The sequence below is a fragment of the Odocoileus virginianus genome, chromosome 33 (genome assembly GCF_023699985.2).
Source record: "Odocoileus virginianus isolate 20LAN1187 ecotype Illinois chromosome 33, Ovbor_1.2, whole genome shotgun sequence".
NCBI lineage: Eukaryota > Metazoa > Chordata > Mammalia > Artiodactyla > Cervidae > Odocoileus > Odocoileus virginianus.
The window spans coordinates 34,801,925-34,828,304 of record NC_069706.1 but is presented as its reverse complement, the minus strand read 5'-3'; the positions used below and the strand labels follow the sequence as shown (position 1 = coordinate 34,828,304).

Genomic DNA, 26,380 nt, shown 5'->3' with positions numbered 1-26,380 from the left:
TCTGGTGTACAGGCTGGAGGGAATCTTTCTGAGCCCTTAGGTCTCTGCTGCTGCCACCCACGCACAAGTAACAGTCTTCTTCTCCCTCCTGAACAGGCATTTAATAGTCTTATTTCAGTTGGAAGCAGTAGTTGGAGAATAAGTTACAGGGACAGACAGACCAAAAAAAAAAAAAAAAAACCCAAACCAAAAATCCCACACAACTTAAAGTGCTTCAGGCTGCAAACGTAAACAGGAGGATGAGGGGAGGCCACCTAGCTCTCTCCCCTGACCTGAGACAGGAGGGTCGTGTCATTGTCGGTCCCTTTACCGTCACCACCCTCTGATCTCAGCCCTGCGGGTGGGAGGGAGGGAGGGAATGTCAGAGGCGGGGAAGACAACATAGGAAGAACTAGGAAAACACTTTGTAAACTTAGAACCAGGGTGCAAGGCAGGGGGCAAGGGAGCTCCTGGAGCCCCTGCCCTGGCCACGGGGTGGGGCCAGCCCCCCCAGGAAGTCCGGGAAATACTGTTGGCTTCACGCTGCAGCCATCCCCGGCCATTTCACAGCTTCTTCCCTCGTCCCTCATCAGTAGACACAGACAGGCGGCCCTGCGGGGGCCCCCTCACCCTAGGTGGGAGGCTCCCCGGGGAGGTGAAGCCTGGAGGGAGCACCCACGCTGGGGGCTATCCATTTCCGAGAGTGTGAGAGGGAGGCGGCCGGGTGGTCTACTTGACCGGCTCCACCACCAGGACCTTGCACTCGCGTTTGGCGATCTTGTCCAGAGAGAGCACAGCCTTGTCCGGGGGCAGGTAGAGGGGGCGGCCGACAGGGGAGGCCACGGGGGGCGTGATGGCCCGGCGCTCCATCACACTGCCCGACCTGGAGGAAGGTGGAGGCTATGGGCTCTGGCCAGACCCCAGGGTCCCGTCCTGCTCCCTTTCCAATCCCAGCCTCTACTAAGCCCGCGGGCCCCTCCCCGCACACTTCATACCTCATGAGGTGGCTACGGGAGGGCTGTTGGTGGGAGAAGGACTGAGAGCGGCCCAGGCTGGCCTGGTGCCTCTCCACCAAGTCCCGGACAGCAGGGCTGCTGGGGCTGCTCTTGCGAGAGAGAGGCCGGGCCTCGGGCGGCGGGTGGGACACGCTGGCAGTGAACTGCAGCTTCAGTTTCATGTGCTGGCTCAGCTGGGGTGGGGAGACACAGATCAGCCGGCCAGCTCGGCTGCCAGGCCCCTGACCTCCTTTCAGGTCATCTTCCCCACTTGACAGGCCGAAGTGGGATCTAAAGCCCACCTTCCCTCCACCCGGCTTTGTAGCACCCACCCATTTATGCTTCAGACACAGAAGCCAGCAGCCCTGACTCCTCCCACCCGACGCTAGGCCTCACCCAGCCCACCTCGAAGAGCCCAGTCCGCAGAGCCTGGAAGGCCACACTGAAGGTGAGCGCGCTGCCCTTCCGGGAGAAGCCGAGGTTGTTGAGGGGTGTGTGGCAGACGATGGAGTCCAGGGCTGCCTGCATGGCCCGGCGCTCCTCCTCACACAGCTGCTTTCCTGAGGGTCAGAAACAGGGCTGGGAAACAGTCCGTGTGGCCTTTCTGGGTCTGCAGGGGGCTTTCATGAGCACAGTCTTGTTTGCTGCTCAGAGCCACTCTGTGGAGTAAACTGACTATATGCTATTGTTTGCTGAACTTCATAAACAACAGTAGCTAATAGTTACTGTGTGCCGAGATCTATTCTAACCACTTCACATATGTTAACTTACTAAGTTGCTGTGACAGCCCCATGAGGTATTATTTTCTCCATTTTAGAAATGAGAAATCTGAGGCTCAGAGAGGTTAAGTAACCTACTAAAGGTCACACAGCTAAGAAATGGGAGATGTACAAGTCAAACAGGGAACCCAACTCCCGCCCCACAGCCTCTCTAAACTCTCCATTATGACACTGTGGAGACCACCCAGGTACACAGCTGAAGCAGCCTGCCACAAGTCACCCGCCTCCATGACATCTTCCTTTCCCTTCCCCTCCTAGCAGCTACCTACCAGCCTGGGCGTGCTCTGGGGTCCACACGAGCCTTACAGCAAGGAAGTCTTGGAGATTGTTGAGCAGCGTATAGGTAACAGTGAAACGCTCATAGGTCCGAACAGGGGACTCACAAGAAGCAGTCATCACAAAGCACGGGCGGTCCAGGCGGATGCTGGGCAAGCTAGAAGCAGTGAGAGAGAGAGAAGGAAGCAGGATGTGTGTGTTTCGAAACAGATGAACAGGATGGTGCCCAGTGGGGAGCATGGGGGGTGTCCCACAAACTCACCGGTAGTGGGTATAGATGCTCTGGGTGAAGGGCAACTTCGGCGTGGACCACTGAACCACAGCGATCAGGGGAACCTCTAGGCCCTGTTGGACGGATGAGCAGAAACATCACCTGTGTGTGATGACCTGAAGGAGAGGTTCCCTCTCCCATTAGTCAACTCCCTGGCCTCTCCCTTCCCATTGCATTTTCTCAGCCTTTCTCCTTAAATACGCCAGTCCCTTGTACTCACCTCCTTGGCCCCTGGAGGGGGCTGCTCACCCCCTCTGAGCTGAAACAGGAAGTTATGTTCCTCCAGGGCACTAAGTGGGCAGGGGAAGCAGCCAGAGGTACCAGGGAGCCGACAGAAGGAGCCCATGGAGACTTCCCCAGATTGGTGACTAGTTGAGAAGAAAGGGACCAGAGCTGGACCTTTCGCTGCCAGAGCTCTGGGCCCTGCGGCTGTGCCCAGCACTCTGCGGCCCCGCCCCTCCCGGGCCTCACCAGACATTGTCCACCAGCAGCACAGAGCCGTCGGGCATGACAGGTAGATAACTGGCATTGAAGTTTGGGAGAATGCGGATATCCCAGACAGAAATTTCCTCCTGGGAGGAGCTGTTCAGCACTGTGGGAGGTAACCAGCTCAGCTCAGAGTATCTGAGCTCCTCGGACCACACCAACTCCCCCCTAAAACGGATCTATCCCCACTGTATTGTCCAGGGTAACTGCCACCCAGCCGGCACCCTTGCTGCTACCCAAGACTGGAGCCTCTAGTCTGCTCACCCTTGAGCACGGTCAAGTGTTTTCCAGCCACAGTGAACTGGCGGCACTTCAGAACCGGAGGGGGCAGCAGAGTCAGCAGGGTGCTCACTGCAGGAGAGGGCGGAGGCTGGAGATGACGGGCTGGGCACACCTCACCTCCAACCCACAGGTCCAGTCTTCCTCTGGACCTCTGCCCGGATCGGGCACTTGCTGGTGCCACCCCTCCACCGTCCCCACAGAACCCAGACACGAGCATTTCCCCTCTGCATTCCCCTCCCCACCTTGGGCCTTGAAAGCGCTCTGCTCGCCTCTGAAGGTCTCCCCAGGAGACCGGGTCTGCAGCAAGCGCAGGTAGCCTTGATCTCTGACCTCCGGTGCCTCAACCTCCCGCTTCCACACGGTCACTACAATCTGAGCACAGGGGACACGGGACCACAGTTAAGGAGAAACAACCTCAGAAAGGGCGTCTGAATTCAAACAGAGCTCCACCCCGTGCTAACCTTACCTTCGCCTTAGGTGTCCCTGGGGGCAGTCTATCCAGTGAAACGGTGAGTGGGAAGATGACCTCATCTGTGGACACAATTGGTTCCTCCACAGGCAGCTGGGTTGCCAGAGGGGTGAAGAGGTCAGGAGAGTCAAGGCCGCCCGCCGCGCCCGCGTCCCCTTTAAGATATACGGTACGTGGTTCTCGCCCTCCCCTCTCCTCATCCGTCATAGGCCTCCAGCTTCCCGCTAGCGTCCCTCTCCCCTCCGGTCTTGGGAGCCCAGCAAACCGCCCCTCCGCCCTGTGTCGTGGCCCTCCGGGCTCCTCACCGTGGTCGCTCCCCCTGAGGTAGCAGGGCCCGGGCCGTGGGTGAGGAGGGGGCTGCAGCCTCGAAACAACCCCCCACCGCCAGGGTCCCCGCCCCCCGGGGGTTCGGGGTCCTGGTCGCCCGAGCCACCGCCCCCGGGCGCCCCGCCTCCAGCGCTGACCGAGGCCAGGGCGGCCAGGGCGGTCGCCAGTTCCGCCCAGGCCCCACGGGAGCCCAAGCCTGGGCCGCCCCCGGCGCCGGACCCCGCGCCGCCCCGGCAGCGCAGCACCAGCAGGAAGCGAACCGTCTCCCCTAGGTAGAGGTGGTTGCGCCGGGGCAGCGCCCGGTACCGGCCCGGGTCCCCCGCCAGCTCCGCGCGCGGCGGCAGCGGCACGGCCGGGAAGTACATCGAGTAGTCGCACTGGGACTCCATGGGCGGCGCGGGCCGGGGGGCGAGGTGGGCCAGGGCCGGCGGAGGGCAGAGGGACCGCTAGGGTGGTTCCGGGAGCCCCGAGTTCCGACTGGTGCTGCGCGCGGCCGGGCCGGCCCGACAGACCAGCTGGGGCCGGGAACCGGGGCAACGAACCCGGAACCGAGACCCCACGGGGCCGGAACCGGGGTGCGGGACCGAATGACTGGTGAGAAACCGGAAGCGGAAGGGAAGGGGCGTGGCCTCGGAGGCGCCGGAATTTGTAGGTGACCGGACTTCGGAGAGGGGCGGGTGTGGCATGGGTTAGGCTGCTGTAGAAGGCTAGAGTTCTTGGACTACGAAAAGAACCCCCGCCAACCCCGTTTCTTCCAGGAAGATGCTCCATCCCCTTCCTTGTCGCTCTAGAGCAGGTCGAAGTTTCAAATTATTTATTAATTAAACATTTCATTCATAGTGAAATGAGCATAGCCCAGTAACAAGTGTTTCATAGATGGACGTATTATTCTGATCCCTTGTGTCCCAGACTTGCTCTGTCGTACTCCATGGTTTGCTCCTCCAGAAGGCCTTCGAAAGTGCAGCTTGTACCTTCAGGGATGGGGATGGGGTCGGGGGTGGGAAAGGGGAAGAGGCAAAAATGGGAGGGAGCCTGCTGCTCGGTCTGGGATTCCTTGGCACAGGCTGGAGGATGTAGGACCCACATTCTTGCAAAGTTCCACTTGTCCTCTGGGGAGCAGACATGCTTTCTGAGGGAAGCTGAAAGGGCATTTGGCTGCCTCACAGTCATCACTGGCGCCCTATGGCTTAACTGCTCTTCAGCTTAAGACAGTGGTTTGATGCTTAGGGGGAGGGTCGCCTTGAAGTCTTGAGGGGCAGAGAGACTGTTGGGGGGAACTGCTTGGCATCTAGCTTATCCTTGTACTGCAGCTCGGGGGTAGCCAGGCGCTCACACTCCTCCTGGTCTTGGAGGCTCAGCCCACTTCGGAGCACATAACCCAAAACCTTACCTGACCCAAACTGGAAAGGGCGGAATCGCCGGTCAGTGATGTACTTGGGATCTAAAGCCTCACCCCCCACCAGACAGTGTTTAGCCAGGGCCTCTCGGCGAGCCCGGAGCTCCGCCACAGCACTCTCCAGCCGGCTCTGGCCATATTGCTTTATCCGGGCCCACAGACTTCGGTTGAAGTGAACATAGAGAGCCCAGTCCAAGTTGTTCCAGGCTCGTGCCCGGGCAGTCAGCTGCCTGTCCTCAGTGGTCAGTCCACCGTCGTCAATGGTGCTTCTGTCCTGCCCACCTCCAGCCTGGGCGTTGTGCATAAAGCCTACCACGTCATCTAGACCCCAGCACAGCGCATCTGCCAGCAGGACCAGTGATTCATCAAAGTACTCAGCCACCAAGACCAGGTCAAAGACAGAGTCCAGCCAGGCCAGATTCCACTGGATGAAGGATGAAGATCCCAAATCTAAAGAGGCGGGGCTGGACATCTGGCTGTGACCATCAGCAACAGTGGGAACAGGATGGAAGAGAGCATTGGGATCCAGGGTGTGGGCTGGAGGGCCAGCACCAGAAGGTAACTGGGGAGGGTTGGGGTCTTTGGAGACACGTGGATTCCCTCTCTTGGTCCTCATATCTGGGGGGAAGGGGAGGCCAAAGTCAAACCATAGCAAGTTGCGCGCATAGTGGTCCCCCCGGGCCCCAGGTCGGTAGAAGGCTCGAGGATTGGCCAAGAAGGCAGCCAAGGATGGTGCTTTGCGGAAGGCCGATGACGCGGATTTATAGTAGGAGAAGGCAGAGCGGGCCAGAGCCGCTGGGTCTCGGACAATGGAAAAGAAGAAGCTGTCAGAAGGCATGACCTGAAGTACCTGGGGAGGAGAGGAAACCAGCACAGAGAGTGAACTATAGAGGAAGAAACTTAACAGCAGACCCAGTGCGCACTCACCCCCCGGCCGCCTCCAGCCTCCTCCTGACAGCTCTGCTGGGAACCCCCAGCTGCCTGCACTAGCTGCACAGACCTTGGTAAGGTGCTTGACATCTCTGAAACTCAATTTACTTATCTGCAAAATGGGACCCATCATACCTTCCTTCCTAGATGATTATGGAGGTTACATGAGATAAGGATAGGAAGGAACCCAGAATATGGGGAACTCCTGGAAAACATTAATTTCCTCAGGCCTTTCTGTTTGCTTTGGTTGGTAACACTTCTAGGAATCAAGCCTTGTGTTCACTTCTTCAACAAAAACCTATAACATGTCTACCCTGGGATTCTTGGTCACAGCTCCAAGAAAGGAACTGGCTTCAGGCCTCCTCAGGAGGATCACTGGCAGCAAGTAGATAGCAACCATAATTCTATCTCAGGCACAGGTGTCAGGTGGGCAGGCCAAGCCCAGCATGGCTGAAGGTCAGGGCACTTGGGAGGCTCCTTGGCATCTTGGAAAGCAAGAGACATCCCTGAAATGGGCACTGAGGAGCCATGGCCATTCAGTAAGGATCTGTTCTGAGTCTTGGGACGTAAGATGCCACTTGTTGGCAAGAAGGAAGGTGGGCATTGGGCTGAGCCACACCCTAGTGTGGTCCAGCAGGCAGATCCACACCAGAATCCAGCTCTGGGGCTCCCTGAAGGATTTCTGCCTCTGCATGTGACTGTGGTCGTTACCATGACTCCCTGACAAGCCCTCCACTCTGTTTTGTGGATGTGGGGCATGCCTGAAGGACAAGCCTGTGAACTGTGTCTTTGAAGGCATAGGGGAAGAGTGCAGAGAACAGTCCATGGCATCAGAGGGACCTGGCATAAAATTCCCATTCAGCCACTTACCAACTGGTGTAACTTTGGGCAGGTTATTGTGCTTCTTAGAGCCTTTATTCCTCCATCAATAAATCTGGGTTAATACTCACTTTGAAGAATGTGCAAGTGCATGGAACATGGGAGGTAGTCAGTGAATGGTGGTGACAGTCATCCTGAACTCCAGAGACACCTGCCTCAGTGACAGTGAAGCTGTCCTTGCTTCACTCTCAACAGTGCCCCTCGCTGCCTGTTAGATCAGTTCATGCTGCTGCTCCTTTCTTCAGCTCCAGCTCCAACAGGACTGTCTTTGCAGCCACCACTGAAGTACCGTCACCTACACACACACACACCCCACTGCCACCGTGTCTTTGAGATGTTTTGCTCTGAGAACACCCGATATTTCCCTTACTACAAAGTCATGTCCACTCTTCCCTATAAAACCCACCTGTTGAGAACACCCCACCTCTTTTGATGAATAGTCTTCCCACCGTTCCAAATAACAAACACACATACGCACACACACATGCAATGGAAGGCACTTTGGAGCAGCTGGGCCTGGGTTCAAATGCTAGTCTGCAGTTTTCTGTTAACAGAGGGCCAGTCCCTTAGCCTTTCTGGAAGTGAATCTCCTCATCTGTGTAGTGGGGACACTTATGCCTTCCTGGCAGGGTGACGGTAGGACGATTACCCAGCACTCAAGACATGTTCAGTGAAAGTTGGCTCTTGGCCTGTATGTTTTCATTTGCCCATAGATTTCCTCCTCCAAGAGCTCCCAGGTTCCTGTGTGTGTGTGTGGATGACATGTGAGTGCGTGCACGCATCACCCCATTTAGAACTGAGGCTGGGGGCAAGGAAGGGGGGCTGGGGTTGGGCTAGAGCTTGGCATATAGCTGATCCTCGGAATCTGGCAGACATGGTGAAGGGCGTGAGAGGAAGGTGGGTCCGAAGGCAGTGACTGCGCAGGGCCCCTGGTGGTATCAGTGGGAGAGGCCCGGAAGGGCCAGGGGCACCTGGAGGGAGGGTTGGTGGGGTGGGGTGAGAGTTGGCAGGGCACTGCTGCCAGCAGGCTAAATGGATCAAGGAAAAAGACTAGTAAATTCTAGATGGGAGAAGGCAGAACTTCAGGTGCCAGAAAATTCTGAGGAAGGGACAGCTGAGGAGAGGAGAACAGGACTCCCACCTTTGTGGGACCGCCCCCCAGCCCAACCTTTGGGTAAGGAGATGCCTGGGGAGCCCCCATTGCCTGGGGTCTCCCCCCTGGTGGTCTTGGCTACAGGCCTGAGCCCATTTCTCCCCAGTCCCTCCCACCCCATCAACACTCCTCACCTCTTTCAGGTTGAACCTCATGTGATGACAGAGGATGTGGAAAGGGGGCTGGGTGTCTCCACTCTGAGGGCGGTAGCCTTTGACCCGAGAGGCCTGGAAAAGTCTTGGGTAGCCAAACTGGTAGCGGGCAGGGAGGGCAAAGCGCAGCCCGTGTCGGTCCCCATAGCGGTGAAGCAGACTCAGCACAGAGCTGCTCCCGGATTTATGTGTCTTCAGAAACACAAGGCGCTGCCGCGGCGGGCACGATGGAGCAGCTGGTCCCGGGGCTGAGGCCCAGAAATGTCGGAGCTGCAGCCCGGGTAGCCTGGGGAGAGACAGGAGGGGAAGTGTCCTGTCCCTCACCAGCAGGTGGATGGGTGTCTCATGGAGCCAGGAAGGCATGGAGTGTCCTCTGAGGCCCCAAGAGTCACAGCCCCAGATGGAACAGACAAGAGCACGGGGGGCATCTGGGGGCCGTTGGGACAAGATGGGAACTCACCTCCTCTGGAAGGGACCCCCCCAGAGCTGGAGGGCAAATCCGATGGTCATGAAGACTCCCAGAGCCACCCCCAGGCCCCGGGGCCCCCAGAGGCGCATGGTCCTGGTGGGAGACAGAAGGCCCATGTGGCCCGGGGAAGGGTGACGCTGGAAAGGGACAGGGCAAGGGCCAGGCGCAGAGGCAGAGACAGCTGGAGACCGCCGTGCAGCCGCGGAAGGCGCTCATTCGAGTTCGGGGGTTCATTCCCCAGGCCTGCTCGCAGCCCCGGTTGAGTCTGCCCCCTGAGTTAGCAGATTTTTGCCTCCGTCAGCGTCTAGAAGGGAAATGAGGGGGAAGGAGGGGAATCTAAGGAGCGGGTAAGAGCCTTCGCTCCTGCTGCCGGGCAGCCGCGACCTCATTGCAGGCAGGGGGGCAGGAGGGGAGCTCTCTGTACACCCAGATCTTCCAGGTGCCCCATGACTGCGGCTCTGCTGTCAGCTGCAGCTCCCGCCAACCTCCAAGGACTGTTTCTCCCCAAGCCCCAGGGATTTGGAAGTGAAAGGGAGGACGATCAGACCAATCCACTCGTACCAGGGAGATGGACATCTCCAGGCCCCAGGCCACCTCCTCTGTCCCTCTGCCTGTGCCAAGTCCGAATGCAGCGCCCCTCTCTGAGGCTGAGAGGGGAAGCCTTAAGGAAGGCCTGACGGGGCACACGGCTTAGAAACCGAGGGAAGTGAGACCGCAGGAGCGACTTTGTAAGGAGTAAGAGTCGACCGGCTCATCTAAGCTCAGGCATCCTTTCCCTCGCGGCGGCGGCGGCGGTGGCTGCGGGCGCGAGCTGACGCCAGTGTGTGAGAGCGGCCTGGGGGGTGTAGGGTTGCTTACGAAGCCCAGTCCCAGCCATAAACGCCCCCCCAAACACACCCCCGTTTCCACTTTCCAATCCCAGCAGTGCACCCAGAGGGGATCGAGAAGGTGGGGCTGGGGAGAGAAACTCTGTGACACAAAGATAGCAAGACAAAAAAAGCGAACGCTGAGCTTTGGAATTCCTTCTCAGGCCCCAGCTTCCCAATCAATTGGGAGTCCAGACCTGCCCCTTCATTCCAACCCACAGCCACGGGCCACAGCCCGTCTTTCCAGCAAGCCCTGACAGCCCTCTTCCAGGATGAGCCCAAAGCGACCCCAGGCAGAGAACCCACACTTGCTACCTAGAGACCCGCCCTCTCTGGCATCACCCCCTTACCCCCCCCCCCCCCGTTTCCTCCCCCAACCTAGCCCCAGGGTCCAGCCCTGCACCGCACCCCCTCCCACGTTTAGATTTCTTGTCTTCCTTCCACCCATCTCTGTCTCCTCCCATTACCTCCAATTCCAGCCCTGGGACCCCTCCAGCTTTGGGGATTGCTCAGTCTGTTGCCAGCCCTGGGTTGGCTCCCTCTGGGGTTCTCTCTGTGAAACCCCTCATGACTCCTCCCATCAATTCTAGAGTCTTTCCACTGATCTAGGCCTCAGCTTCGCTTGCCCACTCACCAGGCCACCTGAGGAGCAGCAGGGAAATCGGGGTCTGGCCCGCCCGCCCCAGCCACCGCCCGGTTCCTGGCTCAGCTCAACTTTCCCCAGAAACTTTCTCAGCGCCCAGGCTCCTCCCCCTCCCTCCCTTTGTCCCGCCAGTCCGTGCCGCTGATTCGGCTTTGACGGCGGAGTCTCTGGGTCTCTCCTTCCCCGCATCTTTCCTTCTCTTTCAGCGCACCCAGCCTGCCCTTAGAAGACACTTCTACCCTCCCTTCGCAATTGTACTTTTTCTTTCAGCTTTCTGCAGGACAAAAGACTCAATTCAGGCAACTGAAAGAAAAAAGAAAGAAGATGGTAACAGTTTAAAGCAGACATTATCAAGGATATGACAAGGTAGTCAGAGGAACCTTCACTGAGGAGGAGGAGATGGGGGCCGAGGGGGCCCACCCACCCTGAAGGCAGAGGGCAGTAGTATGGTGATATTAACGATGCCTTGGTTCCAGAAGAGTTTTGCTAGTCTCCAGAATTCTCCCCATTTTGCAGATAGGTATTCAGACCCAGAGGGTGGACAGCTTGCCCAAATTCAATCCCAGGGGACAGGTTCCAAGATAAGGAGGCAGAAAATGAACTGCTGGTCACAGAGACTCTGGGGCTAAAGGTACAGAAAGTCATACACCGGGTCCAACAAATTAGCCATTTATTTACAGAATAAACACTGAGTTGAACACTGAAACATGAAATGGGGATGCCTGTGAAGGATGTGGATGGCAGAGACCATGAGATGTGGGTTTTTGTTTTTTGATATTTTAGTTTAAGAAAGTGATACTGAAAAACTCAACAGAATCCAGGCCAATAGATCCTGACAACTTAGTCCCCTGCCCTGCACCCCATAAGCGCCCAGCTTTGTCTATTTCTGAGTTTCTGAGACCAGGTGCCGCACCCATCCCACTTTCAACTTCTTTCACCACCCCCCCCCCCCCCACCACAACTGCAACTCTAAAACTCCTTCCTTTTTCCCTGTTGGGGCTCACCACCAACCTAACTATAGAGGCTGGGTTGGAGAGACCATACCTCCTTCCTAAATAAACACCCCCAGCCCTTCCTCCCCAGATACCAAATGAAAAAATAAATATTGTGAACACCCACCCCCAACCCACCAATGGAAATCTCCTGGATTTGGGGCCCCAGCCATTCACCCAAAACGTCCCTCTCTACCCTCTCTGCAGCCCTCTTCGACTCCTCCCCCGACCCAACTGATGGGGGAGAGGGGAAGGGCCATGAACCCTCCCGATGCCAGGGCACCCCTCCCCTGTTATCGAGGTCCAAGCAGGGCTAGCGCTAAGAGGAAGAGAATGAGGAGGGGTTGTGTGTGAAAACCAACAGATGTCCCTCCAGTCCTGCTCCGGTCCTGGCTGTGGCGGATAATGACACCTCCTTTGCCCCCAGCACCTTCCCTTCGAGGAGGGCGAGGAGCTCGCGCTGGGGGGGCCACAGCTGCTGCGCCAGCCATCCAGTCATCTGCATAGTGTTGTCCCTCTCCAGAGCCGCTAGCGTCCTCTAGAGGGAGAGGGAGGATAGGAAACAGACAGGGATGGTGAAGAGGGGCAGCGTGAGACGGTGCAAGAAACAGCCACAGGCGGGGAGGAAAAGAACTCGAGAAAAAACAGTCAGAGGTTGGGGCAGGGGCAGGCAGGGTGAGAGGAGGGAGAAAGTGAGTGACAGGAAGGCGAAGAGAGATCAGACAGACATGGAAACAAGGCAACGAGACACACGAAGAGACGAGACAGACAAAAAAGACAGATGGGGGGAGAGGATAAACAGGAAAAGAGAGAAAACAGACACGGAAGCAGCGAACCGAAGGAAGAGGAGTGGGGGAGGAGAGACAGAGACGGTGGGGGAGAGGGGAGAAAAATGTATGTCAGTGCCTTGCATCTCTGGCAAATTCTACTTTGGGGAGCCAGCCCCGTGGAACCCGCACCCCACTTCCCCGCCTCCCTGGATTGCCGGTGCTCCCCAGTCTCTTCCCACAGCCCACCCTCGGGAGCTTCCCACCGCTCGGTAGGAATGTTTTGCCGTCTCCCCCAAGGGACCGTGAAATCAAGGGTAGAGATCTTCTCATTGGTCTTCCACTCCCTACCCTTGAGGTAAGCGCTCAATACAGGCGTGTGAACTGCGTGAGTGAATGAATGAATGGTAACTGAGACGCGAGGGGAGGGACTACAGACGCAGGGGGCGGGGCTGCGGGTTGGCCTGCGTCCAATCGCGGAAAGCGGGGCGGAGCGAGGTCCTCTCGGTGTTCGCGGGTCTCACCCCAGTCCTCCAGCTCCAGGTCTCGTCCCAGGGCGGCCGCTTTCATCCTGGTGGTGGCGGCCCGGAGCTGCAGCCGCCGCCTCCGCGTCTGGAGGTCGGGGCTTGAAGCTTCTGCATCCAGCTCTGGGTTGTCGAGCTGCCCAGCCTGGGAGCCGACCACGGGCGACAAGTACCTGCGAGCAGAGCAGCCCCGGAGGCTCCCGCCCCACCCCGCCCCCGGAGTCAGCCTCGCCCGCCCGCGCACCCGCAGCCCACCGCCCGGCTCTCACCGGCCCGGTCCAGCTCCGGTCCAGCAAGGCGCCGCCTCCTGCGAGAGGTCCGCCGCCACGCGGGGGTCCCCGCACACAGTCTGGGGCAGTCCGGCCCAGATGCCCCTCACCCGGCCCAGACGCTCGCGGAGCTCCCACACCTGGACGTAAAGAGAGCCGGCCGGGCGGAGATGGAGCGCGCGCCCCTGTCCCCCGCGCTCGCGCCCCTGCCACGGCCGCCCGCCACTCACCAGCCGGGGCAGGCTGGAGCCCGCAGCAGTCGTCGGCCGCTCCTCCTCCGCCGCCGCCGCGGACCAGAAGCGACCCACGTCCTCCCTCGGGGCTGGGGCACGGCGGGCGCGAGTCCGCGCTGGCTGGGGGCTCCCGCATTCCTGGAATACCTTCGGCGCCGGAAGAGACCCCACACACAGTCATCCCTCAGTAAAACCCACACCCCAACACTCCAAACGTCCTTGACACCCCGGTTTATCCAGAGACCCTACAGTGTCTCCCTAACACCCCACATTGTCCCCCCACCCCAGGGCCTCCCCTCCACGCTTCTCCCTCCTGTTCTCCTGCCAACTCCCAGTCTGACACTCCCACCCTTCTTGTGGCCCCTGTACCTGGGCTGACACCCCTACACTGTTTTCCTGCAAATGCATCAAGCCTTCTGAGATCTTCACCCCGATGGACTGGGCCGCGAGCTCAAAAGAAAAGGGGCCTTGGAGCTTGTCGGCCAGGAACAGGAGGCCATCTTGAAAGAGGGTAAGACACAGAAAGGGTTAAATGAGGGGCTATCCAGGGAGATACTCACTGAAGTGGGATGTTCCCACAAATCCTGACCCAGGCCTTGGAGGCAAGCAGCGGGTCTTAGATTGGGGGGAGAACTGACATGAGAAGAGCGCCCCCCCTCCACTCAGCATTGCTGAACACTCCCTCCCCAGTCCACCCTGCCCACCCCACACAGACAGCTCTCTCAGGCTTTCCTGAATCCCCTCACCCAGATAGGGCCCCCAGTCAGGATCCAGTCCTTGGCTGCCGATACAGCCATAGGCCACGTTGAGGCAGAAGCCCCGGCAGGGTGGCAGCGAGGGGACCCCCCGGCAAAGGGGGCAGCCTGTCAGACGCATCACGGCCCGCTTGCAGCCTTCGGACAGCGGCATCTGGGAGCAGAGAGCAGGGCTGTGTCATCCACAAACAACTGGCTGCCCTCAGCCAAGCCTGGTGCTGGGCACAGAGAGAAATCAAATACCCCACCCCGCCCTTCCCAGGCTCCAAGTATGGAGCTGAATGTGAACCTCTAGGGTTGATGACCCCACGCGGCAGCAGGAGTGACCCCAGGACTGCGCCAGACCTGAGGAGGGAGGCTCCTAGGGGCCGGGTTGCACATCCTGCTTCTTGAGAGAGATGGACCAGGGGGGGCAGTGAGGGGCCTGAGAAAAGGTTCAAGGACAAGAGTGAGCCCATCATGGTTGAGGGGAAAATGAGGATGCAGGAAGTAAGGCTGGGAGGCCAAGGAGAGAATGGGCAGTCCAGAGAGGGCCTTGAAGGCCAAACCAGGAATCTGGCCTCTAGGAGGGAGCCACTGAGGGGCCCTGGAGAAAACCCGGGGGGCCAGTGGGCCAGTCTCAGAGAGGCTGTGGAGATGAGCAGGTCAGAGAGGCTGGCAGAGGGTAAGTCATCAGAGGGCAGAAGAGGGTCAGAGGTGGGAGGGGTCATGGGTCACGATGCTGGAAAGACTGCAGTCTTCTTGATTTACGCAGGACGCCAGGGCTTCACGGCTGCTAAGGGAAGGCCAGGCCTCTCCTGCCAGCTGGCCCCTGACTCTTCCTCATGGGGCCTCTCCCACTTCCTCTCCCTCCCTGGGCCCCACCCATACTCAAGCCCCTTCTAACCTTAAGTGTTTCGCTGACCACATTTCTTCCAGTCTCCAGGCCTTGGACAAAGGCCCGGGCAGCCACCAGGGCCCGGGTTATCTGGAGGAAGGGAAAAGTGAGAAAAACCACCAGACTGTTGAGGGTCAGTCAACACTGGGGCCAAGAGACTGCACCAAAGAGATGAGCAGTGGGGGTAAGGTTTGTAGGTTATCTTGGGGTGATTAGGAATGTCAGGTGGTTCTGGGAGGCAGGTTCAAGAAGACCAAAGAATTAAGAGTCTGGCAGGACCAAGGGGAACTGGGCTTGGGAAGAGGTGGAAGGATTACATTTTACAGGACTTGGAGATAAAGGGACTTATATTTTAACAAATGCTGAATCTGAAGCCAGGAGACCTGAGTGTGAAACCTAGCTCCACCCCTTACTGGCTCTGAGACCTTAACTTCTTCAAGGTTCAGTTTTCTCATCTATAAAATAGGAATGTGAACATCTACTTCATAGAGTTATGATAATTAAATGAGATACTATAAATGAAAATCCTTAGATAGTGTTGAACCGGCCTTCAATACACTCACAACTCACACTCACACTACACAGCTGAGCCAGAGGAAGTCAAGATATTGGGAACAGGGATGAGTTGTCAGAAAGGGGAGCGGGGAGCAAGAGCAGATGAGTGGGTCAACCACTAGTATGAAACTAGGACACAGAATTGGGGGGCGGGGCTCCAGTCAAAGGAAACCAAGGAGATCTGGGTCAGGCAGAGGTGACTGGGGCTCAAGATAGGGATCACCAGGTCAGGGGCGAATGAGGCATGAAAAGGGGGTCACTGAGTTGGAGGTGAGTGGTACACAGTTCAGAGGTCACTAGGTCAAAGGTGGCTGAAGCTCAGGCGTTGGGGCCCCTCACCTGCAGGCGGAGGCGGCGGGGTGAGTCCCCAAAAGGCTTCAGAGAGTCATCAGCAGAAGAGGCCAGGCGTGTGAGGCAGAACAGGTAGTCGGGGGAGAAGATGTACTGTGGGTGCAGCAGGGGGAACATTTTCTCCAGGAGCTGAGCCCAGAAATCCACCAAGGCATCATCTAACCCCTCACCGGACCTCTCATAGTAGTCCCGTAGCCGAGAGAACAGACCACTGAACAAGGGGGTGTGCTGGGCATACAGGCGGCCGAAGGAGCGGTGGAAAAGCATGGACAGGGAGTGCTCAGCTGAGGAGAGCATCTCCCGAAAAACCTCTGTGGCAAGTGCAGAGAAAGAGGTGTGAGGTGGGGTGAAGCCAGAGAAGGATGGAAAAGTGAAAAGGCAGAGGCAAGAAGAAATGGGCATGGGGAGAAAAAAGAAAAGACAAGTGAGTTAGAAATTAAGTAACGCTTAGAGGTCTGGGCAGACTGGGGTGGGGGGGAATGTGGGGCAGGACCCTGAGAGAGCACAGGGTGAGGAAGTGGGGGCTAAATCAGGGCTGGAGTGCCTTTGGGAGAAGTCAGGAGTAGGTACAGGATGCTTGTGGGGGTCATGAGCTCAGAGAGAAGGTATGAAGCCAGGTTTGGGGACGCAAGGTCCTCACCATCGAATTTTCTGTGTCGGGCAGCCAGTGTGTGAACCAAGAAGGAACCATTCTCCTCCACCAGGCCTCGGAAGGTGGCCTCAGTTTCCCAGGTCAGCCTCTGCTCTATCTCACTGGAACAGCAAGTGTACTCCTGGGGACAAATCCGGAGGTGTTCACCTGGACAGAGGAGACATGAAGGAATGGTGGGAAGTGCTGTCATGAAATTCCTTCCTTCTCCTGATCATCTCTGGGGGCCATCCTTTCTCTTCCAGCTGTCTGGTTTCTTTTCTATTGTCTGCCACCTCATTCCCACCTGGTCCTACCCCCTTCCTATTGTCCCCTCACCCATCCCAAGTGCACTGCCTTTAGGCATGGGATCAAATAGGAGTGGGCCAATTGAGTGATCAGAGAGTCCTCAGGTAGCCTGCCTAACACCACACACCCCAGATCTCAAAGGACAAACAGGATGGTTTCAATGGGAAGAATGGGGTTTGGAGGGGTGAGGTTACCTGGTAAGAAAGAAAGCACTACCATACAAGGGACTCATGTTAATAGCGAGGGAAACAAATTAGGCTGTGAAGAAAGAAACACAAGAGGGGTTGCTAATCACTAGAAAGGGATTCCTGGGGTGAGGGTGGAGTAAGAGAGCTGTTATGCGAAGGGGAGTGTTATTGTGATCCTGATAAAGAAGTTCCGGAGGAGAAGAGACATTATTACCGTGAGAGGAAAAGATTATTACAACGGCCACTCTGAAAGGGAAGAGAGTTATTGTGAGATGGGGAGGACCGGCCGCCGCCCCCTCCCTCGCCCCCAATTCTCTAGTCTCCCTCTTTCTCCTCACCTGAGATCAGGGCGGGAGGGAGTACGCTTAAGCTATATCCCCGGGCCCCCAGAATCTGCCGGGTCTCAGTGCAACTCCGGGTGACCTTTGCCTCGATACCGGGTCCAGGACCAGGACCGGGACAGAGGGGCAACAGCAGAAGCAGAAGAGAGCGCAGCGCGTACATAGCTGCTGCTGCCACCTTGGGACCGCAAAGTGGGTCGTAAGGAGGAAAGAAGAGCCGCCCGAACTCAGAAAGCCGGTTCTCTGCCACAGGACCGTCCCGCCGGCCAGAGAAAGAGCGCGACCTCCGAAAAGTGGACCTGGAGCACGATCGCTGGACCAAGGCGGCATCTGCCGAGACAATGGGAGCGGGGAGCCGGGCAGGAGGCGGGGCCCGGGGAGGGGCCCCGCCAATAATGGTTAGGAGCCGAGTTTAGGGGCGGGATCAAGGAGAAATTAAGCCAATGTACTGGGGAAGCTCGGCCGCGGGGCGGGACTCGGCAGGACTGGGAGGTTAGGGGAGGGGTGTGGTCTTCCTCTGAGGCGTGGCTATCTACATCGAAAGGCGGGGCCTGAGTGGAACTCAGCCTATGGTAGTTGAGAAGCCAGATTAAAAGGAGTTACTACTGGGGCAGTGTGAAGCCCAGCCAATGGAGGGGAAATTTGGGGACAGGGGGCCGGGCTGGGGAGGAGCCAGGAGGAGCCGAGTTAAAGCAGGTGGCCAGCGCGCGGGAGCCCACGTGATACGGCACGCCTGCAAGCTGGAGAGCTCGTGGCAGCACGAGGCTGCTGGCGTGGCGTGGCTAGAACGTGGTAAGCACGAGCTCGCACACGCTCAAGTCTCGCGACAACTTGCAACCCTGAGACAAACCGTTGGGCTCGCGCCTTCCCGCGTTTTTCTCTATTCGCCTGCCACCCAGAGGGACGGGGGCGTGACCACAGAGACCTAAGGGACCCGAGACGGTGACTTTTCCTCAACGCTGCTCGGCCAGAAGTCGCTGTCCCGGGCTGTCACAGTGAGGCTCCCCTTTCACCCAGGCGTTCGCCATCCCCCGCACTCCAGCCCTGAGAAGACCCTCCCTCCCCCACGGCTTCTTCCACAGAGGCCAGGAATCCTAGCCCCGGAAGACAGATAATCACTCTTTTGAGCGGTTAGACGGCTCTGTAACCCAAATAAAGTAACCGAGGGTGGGGTACAGAGCCTCTCTTCTGGAGAAGTGGAGAACGCGAGCTTTCCGTGACTCCTTCAGCGTTTCCGGCCCGGTTTTGATGGCGCCTCCAGGCCCAAATCCTTAAGCGCGTCCCAGTCTGGTCCTTGGTGGGGGGGGGGGGGGGGGCAGGTTCTAACCTTGCAGAAATGGAAGTTTATGAGCTTCTGTAGCGGGATGGGGGGTTATTTTCTTATTTTTCTTGTCTTTTGTTTACCCCGTGGGAGCTGGTTCCGTTTCACAGGCTCCTCTGAATTGTGGGGAGATAAGGGTGTGTTTTAAACTACCCTAATGTGTGCCTTGGGGACTTAGGGAGCACCCTCAAACCCGAGGATGGCGTTGGGGCAGTGGCGTCTTTAACTCCCTGATGCCTTGGGTCAGGACCTTCTCAGTCGTTTTTTTTTACGTATTGAAAAAAAAAAAAACGGTTTTCAATGTGCCAATCTCTGCTGTATAGCAGAGTGACTCAGTTATACACAGACATGGATTTTATTTTTGCCGTGGACTATTTTTGAAATCTTTAAAAAAATAATTCGTTATTTATTTTTGGCTGGGCCTTCGTTTCTGCCAAGGCTTTTCTCTAGTTGTGGCGAGCAGGGGCTACTCTTCAGTTGCAGTACCAGGGCTTCTCATTGCGGTGGCTTGTTTTGTTGGGGAGCACAGGCTCTAGGCCGAGTGGGCTTTAGTAGTTGCGGCTACTGGGATCTAGAGCACAGGTTCCTTAGTTGTGGCATGGGTTTAGTTGCCCCACAGCATGTGGGGTCTTCCTCTACCAGAGATGGAACCCATGCCACCTGCACTGGCTGGCCGATTCTTTATCACTGAGCCACCAGGGAAGCCCCATTTTTGAAGTCTTTATTGGTAACAGTATTGCTTCTGTTTTATGTTTTGGTTTTTTGCCTGGGAGGCATGTGGGATCTTAGGTCCCTGACCAGTGATGGAACCATTGCCCACTCTCCACCCCCATTGGCAGGTGAAGTTTTAACCACTGGACCCGATGGAAAAGTCCAAAACATACACATTTTGTAAAAAAAAAAAAATTCTCTTCCTTTATGGTTTATCCATAAAGCTGTGCTTTTCTGTTTTTTTTTTAAATTGATGTATAGTTGATCTACAGTGTATTATCCCTCTTATTTTGCACCCCCCCCCCCAACTCTGAATTCCAGAGCCATTCCCATGTAAAGAAGGGGGATTGTTGGAGCTGGGAATGGAGACGTGATAGGTGAGGACGTCTTCCCCTCTCTTCCCTCTCTCCCGAAGCTGGACCACCATGCCCACCCATCGGTCGTCCTCCTCCCGGAGCAGCGCGTCCTCGCCGCTGCGCAGAGCAGTAGCGGCTGGATGGAGGAGCGTGTCTGCTTCTTCTAGTTCTTCTGTGTCTGTTGCTATGCCCTGCGATGGCCGGGACTTGGAGCAGAATTCAGAGGGGTGAGTGGAGTTGGTGAGAAATGGTCGCGTCGTCCTCAGGTTTTTCCCATTTTCATTTTCCAAACGAGCAAACTGGCAACACGTGTGTGACAGAAAAGCTAGGAGATGCTGTGCTGGTTCAGAACAGTGACCCACGCCTGCCCCCAGTTCTGCTGGGTGCCATTCGGCTGCCCTAGGTGTTGGAAGCGTCAAGAATAATCCATCCTGTTATAAATCCATCATCCATCTTGTCTAAACTTTTCTTGAACACGTTTGTATGTTCAGCAGGGACAGCCTCTGGTAAGGGCCCAGACATGGGGGAAAGGGGAAAGAGTTCTTTATTTGGTGCCAGAAAGCTAGTATATCCTTTTTAGTTGATGTCCTGTAATTCCTTCATTTGGGGTTATAAAAACAAGTCCTTATCTGTTGGCATTTATGAGCTTATTCTGTGATGGTTATGAGAGTACATCTTGGGTTAAAAAAAATTTTTTTTTAATTTTTCCAGGAAAAAAAGTCTCATACAAGGTCTAATTTATCCCCTGGTAATTTTTTTTATTGAGGTATAGTTGATGTTTAATATTAAATAAGTTTCAGATATACAACATAATGATTCACCATTTTTAAAGTTTATATTTCAGTTATAGTTATAAAAATATCCCCTGGTAATTTTAATTGGTCTCTTCTAAATCATTGTGCTGTTTTCGACCAGGTTATATTTATTTTGTATGTTTTAGTCAGTAAGAGGTGAATTTGTTTTAAGGGCTGAAATTTAACACCAGGCACAGATACAATCTCCTGTTTGTGTATTCAGTTCAGTCACTCAATTGTGTCCAACTCTTTGCAACCCCATGAATTGCAGCACGCCAGGCCTCCCTGTCTATCACCAACTCCTGGAGTCCACTCAAACTCATGTCCATCGAGTCGGTGATGCCATCCAGCCATCTCATCCTCTGTCGTCCCCTTCTCCTCCTGCCCGCAAACCCTCCCAGCATCAGGGTCTTTTCCAATGTTTGTGTATTAGTATTAATCAAACACAACTTCCTGACCCATGCTAATTTTTCTCTACACAGCAGTGATCCCCCTGACTGCCTACGTGAATATCTTTATCTTTTTTTTTTAATGTGGATATTAGGAAAGAGCTTGGAGAAGGAAATGGCAACCCACTCCAGTGTTCTTGCCTAGAGAATCCTGTGGACAGAGGAGCCTGGTGGGCTGTCCATAGGGTCGCATAGAATCGGACACGACTGAAGCGACGTAGCAGCAGCAGGAAAGAGTTGTGCTTCATCTCCCTCAGTGCCTCATTCTTCATTTCCAATTCTTTCTTTAAGTGAAAGTTTTCTTTTAAGTGAAAGTTTTCCTTTAAGACATTGTCTGTACTTCTGGCAACAGTCAGCTCATCTCTCCTTAAAATCTGAATATATTTTTCTCATGGAGAGGGGTATATAGTTAGAGTAATTATAATTCATTTACCTTTTTATATATAGGGACTAGGGTGTTGTATCTAAGCAGAACCACACTCCTTCATAGGGATAGTGAATCTTTGTCAGCTGGTGAAGGCAGTGATTTCGAAGACAGCTTGAGACGAAATGGGAAGAAGAGAGCAGCAAAACGGCCACTCAGACCAACCCCAGTGAGTCAGTTTTGTTTTTGAACCTGGTCTGGGAAGCGGTGAAAGAAAACCTAGAAGAGGCTCAGGTGATATGCTTGATGAAAGGACAGGGCTTAAAGAGTCTTAAGGGACAGAAGTAGAAAGAAGGCAGATTTTGAAGAGCGGAGAATACAGTATTAGTGTATAGAGGAACAGGAATGGGGTTAAGGAACTTTTAAAAGGAGATAAGGCTAGAAATAATAAAGTTTACAATATAAAAAATCCTTGATTCCTAAGCTGAGTCAGTAACTCAAATTCTGCTGTGGAATTGGCAGCTTAAGCCTAACTGTGATTTTGATGAGAGTAAGTGTTAATGTCACTTTTACTTTTTAAAAACATTAATGATTTCTTTATACTAACTAGGCAAAACTTCCAAAGAAGAGGTCCCGAAAAGTACGTGCTCACGGTCAGAAAGAGTCAGAGCCACCAGCCAGTGATCTCTTTGATGCTGTGAAAGGTGCCAAAAGTGACATGCAGGTAAAACAGAGTATCTCACCTCTGTTTCTTGATACCATTGCATTCCTTGTTGGGTGGAATGATAACAAATGTCTACAAACTTGATTGAGTGAACATAACTGGTATCAAGAAAGGCAGATTAGGCCACAGAGTGAATCCTTAGAGTGATGTAAGGGAGATCTTGCATGAGGGGGAATGTTCCTTTCCTAATAGTATCACAGATGAGGGTGGGTCTTGCTTTTATTGATTGATGGAAGGGGCAAGGAAAGGCATTGGATAATTTAGAGAAGCAGCTTGGATTTGGGTGGCAACGTGTTCACCCTTGTCACTTTTAGCTCCACTTTGACAATTATACCTATCCATTCTGCCTGTGTCTCCTTTAACAAGAGAGATTGATTTACATTTATTGTCAGTACTGATATATATCAATTTATTTCTACCATCTTATGTGGTTTTGCTTTATATTGCCTTTTCTGTTTCTTTCCTCTTCTCTTTTTTCCTTTTGAATGTTTTATCTCATACAAGAACCTAAGCACATTTTAATTCCAGTTAGTCCTTACAGTTTACATACTGGTGGGGTTTTTTTTTTTTTTTTTGGCAGTGCCAAATGACTTTCGGGATCTTAGTTCCCTGACCAGGGACTGAACCCATGCCCCATACAGTGGAAGTGCGGAATCCTAATGACTGGACTGCCAGGGAAGTCCCCTTACATGCTGTTTGTTGTGCAGTGTTTTAGTTCTGTCCTTTCCTTCTCTTCCACGTTTACATCGTTGTTTTAAATAATGTTTGTTTATACTTATCTACATTTTAATCATTTTTTGTTCATCATTTCTTCTTTTTAAAAGTATTTATTTGTACTGGGTCTTAGTTTCGGCTCTCAGGATCTTCAATCTTCGTTGCAGTATGCAAACTCCTAGTTGCATCATTTCCTTTCAAATCTGAAATCTTCCACACAGAATCATTCTCTTGCTGTCCAAAGTTTATGTTTTAAAATTTCTTTTAAATAGTTTATTAACAAACTCATTGTTTGCTTGTATAAAATGTCTTTTACCCTTGTTCTCAAAAGGTTGCTGGGTATCAAATTCTAAGGTGACTTTTTTTCTCTCGGCATGTTAAAAAGATTATTCCACTTCCTTCTAATTTCCTGTATTGCTGTTGGAAGTCAGCAGTCAGTCTAAGCACTGTCTAATACAACAGTCTCTAATGATGGAGATGTCTGTATCACTGTTGTCTGGTACAGTAGTCCACCAGCCACACATGGATTTTTGATACGTGGCTGGTGTGACTGAGGAACTACATTTTTAATGTTTGATTTAATTGAATAACCATATACAGCTGGGACTGTTTTTATGCATGTCTAACTTATAAATGTTTTTGTTTGTAAATGTTAAATGCATGTCCTCTGTAAGTAATTTTTTTTTTTTACTTGACAGTTTTCAAGACTGTTTTGCTTTTGCATTCTTATGTATTATAGGATGTTCAGAGGTATAAACTTTTCTTTTCATGCTTGAGATCAGTTAGGTTCCAGGCTCTGAGGACTGGTGTCTTTTGACAACTATGCAGAAATCTTTTTCAACGTTGCCTCTTTCTCATTCTGTTAATCCCCTTCTGGAATTCAATTAGACATCATTAGAAATTCTCGCTCTATTCTCCGTGTCTTAATAACTTTTATCCTTATTTTTATTTGTCTCTCTGGGCTACATTTTGGATACTTTCTTTGACTTAATCTTCTATTTCACTTGTGTTGTAGCCAGTCTGTTTTTAATCCGTTCATTAAAGTTTCAAATTTTATTCATTATATTTTGCACATCTACACATTTTGTTTGACCCCTTTCCAAAGTTAATTGTTCTTTGCTTGTATTTTCAAGCTTCTCTTTTATTTAATCATGGAAATAATAATTTTATAATCTGTGATAACTTCAGTGTTTGAAGCCTGTGAATGTAATTCTGTTTTTCTGCTAATTGTTAGTTTTAGTGTCTTGTTTCTTTGTTGGGGTCTTTGTCAGGGTCTTCAGTGCTGGGTCTTTGTTGCTGTGTGCAGGCTTTCTCTAGTGGTGGCAAGCAGGGGCTGTATTCTAGTTGTGGTGCGCAGGCTTTTCATTGTGGTGGCTTCTCTTGTTGCAGAGCACGGCCTGTAGAGTGCAAGTTTCTATAGTTGTGGCATGCATAGGTTTATTTGCCCCATGGCATGTGGAATATTCCCAGACTAGGGATTGAACCCATGTCCCCTGCATTGGCAGGTGGATTCTTAACCACTGGACCACCAAGGAAGTCTGAAGAATCACTTTTAATTAAATTCTGATTGAAATTATTTTGATTTTATTGGTAACATGGATCTGGGCTACAAATCTAGATATGGGAACTGGCTTATGGTTATGAATTCTGAAGGAACAATTCTTTTTTTCTTCTACCCCACACTAAGGTCATAACAAGCTAGTTGTCCTGCTTCCCCTTCTGACCTGTAAATTTATTTCTCATTCTTGCTTTCATGAAGGTGTGCCTCTTTGCAGGAGCCTCCTTTTGGACTCCTCTCTTTGGAAGCCCTTTAGCCCTTGTCTCCTGCGCTCTACATTCTATACATCCATCTGGACAGAAAGTTAGGGTTCCTGGGGTTTAGTAGATCCTCAGCGAAAGTCAGCTAGCTTATCTCCCAGAATTGCGACCTTCACTTCCATTTTTGTTTTTATGGAATTCTACCTTTCATTCTCGTTTAGTAGTACATTTTAAAAGATGTTTGTAATATTTTAATCAGAAGTTTAGATGCTTCAGTTAGGAAGCTTATACAGAATTTCTAGTCTATCATTGCCAGAAATAGAAATCATCCGCACTGTTTCCCTAGTCTTTGGTAGATGAGTGGCTGGATAGCTACAAGCAAGACCAGAATGCAGCTTTCCTGGAGCTGGTGAACTTTTTCATCCGGTCTTGTGGGTGTAAAGGTGAGGAAACGTCGCCCTTTTCTAACCCCCAGCCTTTTTCTCTTATAAAAGTTTTTCTTGTGAATATGAGTGGGATTAGGCATTCCTAAAGAGAGAGGGTAAAGTGTAAGAAAAGTTTCCCTTATTTAACTACTATCAACTACACTGTTGATTGGTAAATAGGAAGTGATCCAGTAATGAAATGTATTGGTTTGGAGACAGAATCCTTTGGAGAAAAATAAACAAACATACTAATGTGATGATATTTACCGATTTGGACCATCAGACTTTTCTTTTCTCTAAGTAATCTTTTATTTTCTTATCCCTTATTTCTCAGCCATTTCATCTCATATTTCTCTACTGAAACTGTGGCCCTAGGTCCCCAAAGGCCATGACCTAATTTACTGGGGCAGATAGTGTTATAAGACTGCAGGTTGTGTTATAAGAACCTGGCATAGTTTTCTTGCTTTCTTTTTGTTTGGAATTTTTTTTTTAACTGTAGTTTTTTGCTGTTTGATTTCCTGGGGTTTTCTAGACAGGTTGCCTTATATCAGATATTCCAGTTAGATGGTAGCAGATTTATGACTAGGATTCAGGTCTTCTGATTCCCCACCTGAGTTCTTTTCAATATATTTTTAAGATCATCTTCAAATGTTTATGTAAATGGTCATGGTATCTGTTATTTTCCTTCTAAGTACCTCATGTCCTCCATTCCTCAGGCACTGTGACCCCTGAGATGTTCAAGAAGATGTCTAACTCAGAGATCATCCGGCACCTAACTGAGCAGTTTAATGAGGTGGAAGAAGACTATCCAGGATCCTCTAGCGCACTCTTATTGCAAAATACAAGGCCCATTACCTTCTTCTTTTCAATTCTGGGAAATAGGATAGCTTTTAAAAGGAGGGGTTTAATTTCTTGGGAGCAAAAGGGACCTATACACATTATCCAAATATGCCTACAGAGTTGAGAATAAGATATAAGAGATACATTTTTTTACTATATGGTTGGGTTTTGACATCCAGTCCCTATGACTCCATGGACCTGGTAGTAACTCTCCCATCTTTTTCATAAACTCTTCTTTAGGATTCAGGAGACTATCCTCTGACAGCTTCAGGCCCATCCTGGAAGAAGTTCCAGGGCAGCTTTTGTGAATTTGTGAGAACATTGGTCTACCAGTGCCAATACAGCCTCCTCTATGATGGCTTCCCCATGGACAACCTCATCTCCCTGCTCACTGGGCTCTCAGACTCCCAGGTCCGTGCCTTCCGTCACACTAGCACCCTGGCTGGTAAGCAGTCACTGTTAACTCTGTAAATGTTCTCATGGGAACTTCCCTCTGTTCTCTAGTCCTGGGTCTTCTTTCCTGCCTGCATTCTAGCTCTTTACTTCAAGGTCATGCTTATTTTGTCCTGAACCTTCATCCAGTTTCTCATTAGTGGGATTGTAAAAAGGGGTGGATCACTGTGACAGTTTCCAGCTTTAACATGTTTCTCAGAGCTCACTGAGAACAGGCTAAGGATTAAAACAAGCCCAAAAGAGGGAGAGAAAAAGCCCACTCGAGAACAGCGAGTCTTGGGATTTTAGGGTTACCCTGCTCTAGCTTTTCTATTTCACTGCCCCTTTTTT

The 26,380-nt window shown here is 52.8% G+C and overlaps 4 protein-coding genes and 1 long non-coding RNA gene across 9 annotated transcripts in view; 2 read left to right on the top strand and 3 right to left on the bottom strand.

The window, feature by feature from the left end:
* Window positions 1-76: 76 nt before the first annotated feature.
* Window positions 77-4,596, bottom strand: TRAPPC14 (trafficking protein particle complex subunit 14). Its single transcript, XM_020909535.2, has 11 exons — window positions 3,843-4,596; window positions 3,535-3,630; window positions 3,311-3,440; window positions 3,051-3,137; window positions 2,772-2,892; window positions 2,521-2,668; window positions 2,292-2,374; window positions 2,023-2,186; window positions 1,380-1,534; window positions 975-1,168; window positions 77-862 (listed from the first exon to the last, which is right to left on the bottom strand). The coding sequence occupies exons 1-11, from the start codon at window positions 4,251-4,253 to the stop codon at window positions 709-711; spliced, it is 1,743 nt and encodes a 580-aa protein (XP_020765194.1). The 5' UTR covers window positions 4,254-4,596; the 3' UTR covers window positions 77-708.
* LOC139032723 (uncharacterized) lies at window positions 3,628-7,139 on the top strand. Its single transcript, XR_011485299.1, has 2 exons — window positions 3,628-3,706; window positions 5,549-7,139. It is a non-coding gene; the product is annotated as an uncharacterized lncRNA (long non-coding RNA).
* GAL3ST4 (galactose-3-O-sulfotransferase 4) lies at window positions 4,664-10,449 on the bottom strand. Of its 2 annotated transcripts, none has more exons than XM_020909536.2 (4): window positions 10,344-10,449; window positions 8,835-9,147; window positions 8,357-8,660; window positions 4,664-6,110 (listed from the first exon to the last, which is right to left on the bottom strand). In XM_020909536.2, the coding sequence occupies exons 2-4, from the start codon at window positions 8,957-8,959 to the stop codon at window positions 5,088-5,090; spliced, it is 1,452 nt and encodes a 483-aa protein (XP_020765195.1). In that variant the 5' UTR covers window positions 8,960-9,147; window positions 10,344-10,449; the 3' UTR covers window positions 4,664-5,087. The 2 variants fall into 2 exon arrangements, with proteins under 2 accessions (XP_020765195.1, XP_070316441.1); XM_070460340.1 differs by lacking the exon at window positions 10,344-10,449 and adding an exon at window positions 9,405-9,993.
* Window positions 10,450-11,000: 551 nt separating this feature from the next.
* Window positions 11,001-17,925, bottom strand: GPC2 (glypican 2). The gene is made up of 10 exons (XM_020909540.2): window positions 17,139-17,925; window positions 16,316-16,474; window positions 15,664-15,986; window positions 14,779-14,859; window positions 13,884-14,046; window positions 13,507-13,637; window positions 13,135-13,284; window positions 12,905-13,044; window positions 12,636-12,808; window positions 11,001-11,882 (listed from the first exon to the last, which is right to left on the bottom strand). The coding sequence occupies exons 1-10, from the start codon at window positions 17,302-17,304 to the stop codon at window positions 11,638-11,640; spliced, it is 1,731 nt and encodes a 576-aa protein (XP_020765199.2). The 5' UTR covers window positions 17,305-17,925; the 3' UTR covers window positions 11,001-11,637.
* Window positions 17,926-17,959: 34 nt separating this feature from the next.
* The window catches only part of STAG3 (STAG3 cohesin complex component), a 29,211-nt gene continuing 20,790 nt past the window's right edge, over window positions 17,960-26,380 (top strand). For 3 of the 4 annotated variants that reach the window (XM_070460336.1, XM_070460337.1, XM_070460335.1), the window contains exons 1-7: window positions 17,960-18,136; window positions 19,589-19,756; window positions 21,263-21,365; window positions 21,747-21,860; window positions 24,679-24,775; window positions 25,474-25,550; window positions 25,838-26,042. In XM_070460336.1, the coding sequence (XP_070316437.1) occupies window positions 19,599-19,756; window positions 21,263-21,365; window positions 21,747-21,860; window positions 24,679-24,775; window positions 25,474-25,550; window positions 25,838-26,042 (754 nt within the window). In that variant the 5' untranslated portion in view covers window positions 17,960-18,136; window positions 19,589-19,598. Of the gene's footprint in view, window positions 18,137-19,588; window positions 19,757-21,219; window positions 21,366-21,746; window positions 21,861-24,678; window positions 24,776-25,473; window positions 25,551-25,837; window positions 26,043-26,380 lie in introns of those variants that run through there. The other variant, XM_070460338.1, reaches the window with a different exon arrangement.

Coding starts and splice junctions, on each gene's coding strand:
- TRAPPC14 (XM_020909535.2), bottom strand. CDS start 4,253: ATGGAGTCCCAGTGCGACTACTCGATGTACTTCCCGGCCGTGCCGCTG. Junction 3,441..3,534: donor CAGGGACACCTAAGGCGAAG/GTAAGGTTAGCA, acceptor CCCTGTGCTCAG/ATTGTAGTGACCGTGTGGAA. Junction 2,375..2,520: donor CCCCTCCAGGGGCCAAGGAG/GTGAGTACAAGG, acceptor TCCGTCCAACAG/GGCCTAGAGGTTCCCCTGAT.
- GAL3ST4 (XM_020909536.2), bottom strand. CDS start 8,959: ATGGGCCTTCTGTCTCCCACCAGGACCATGCGCCTCTGGGGGCCCCGG. Junction 8,661..8,834: donor GGGGGTCCCTTCCAGAGGAG/GTGAGTTCCCAT, acceptor GTCTCTCCCCAG/GCTACCCGGGCTGCAGCTCC. Junction 6,111..8,356: donor TGAGGTTCAACCTGAAAGAG/GTGAGGAGTGTT, acceptor TCTCCTCCCCAG/GTACTTCAGGTCATGCCTTC.
- GPC2 (XM_020909540.2), bottom strand. CDS start 17,304: ATGTACGCGCTGCGCTCTCTTCTGCTTCTGCTGTTGCCCCTCTGTCCC. Junction 16,475..17,138: donor CCCTCCCGCCCTGATCTCAG/GTGAGGAGAAAG, acceptor TCCTCTGTCCAG/GTGAACACCTCCGGATTTGT. Junction 14,047..14,778: donor TGGTCAGCGAAACACTTAAG/GTTAGAAGGGGC, acceptor CTCTGCTCCCAG/ATGCCGCTGTCCGAAGGCTG.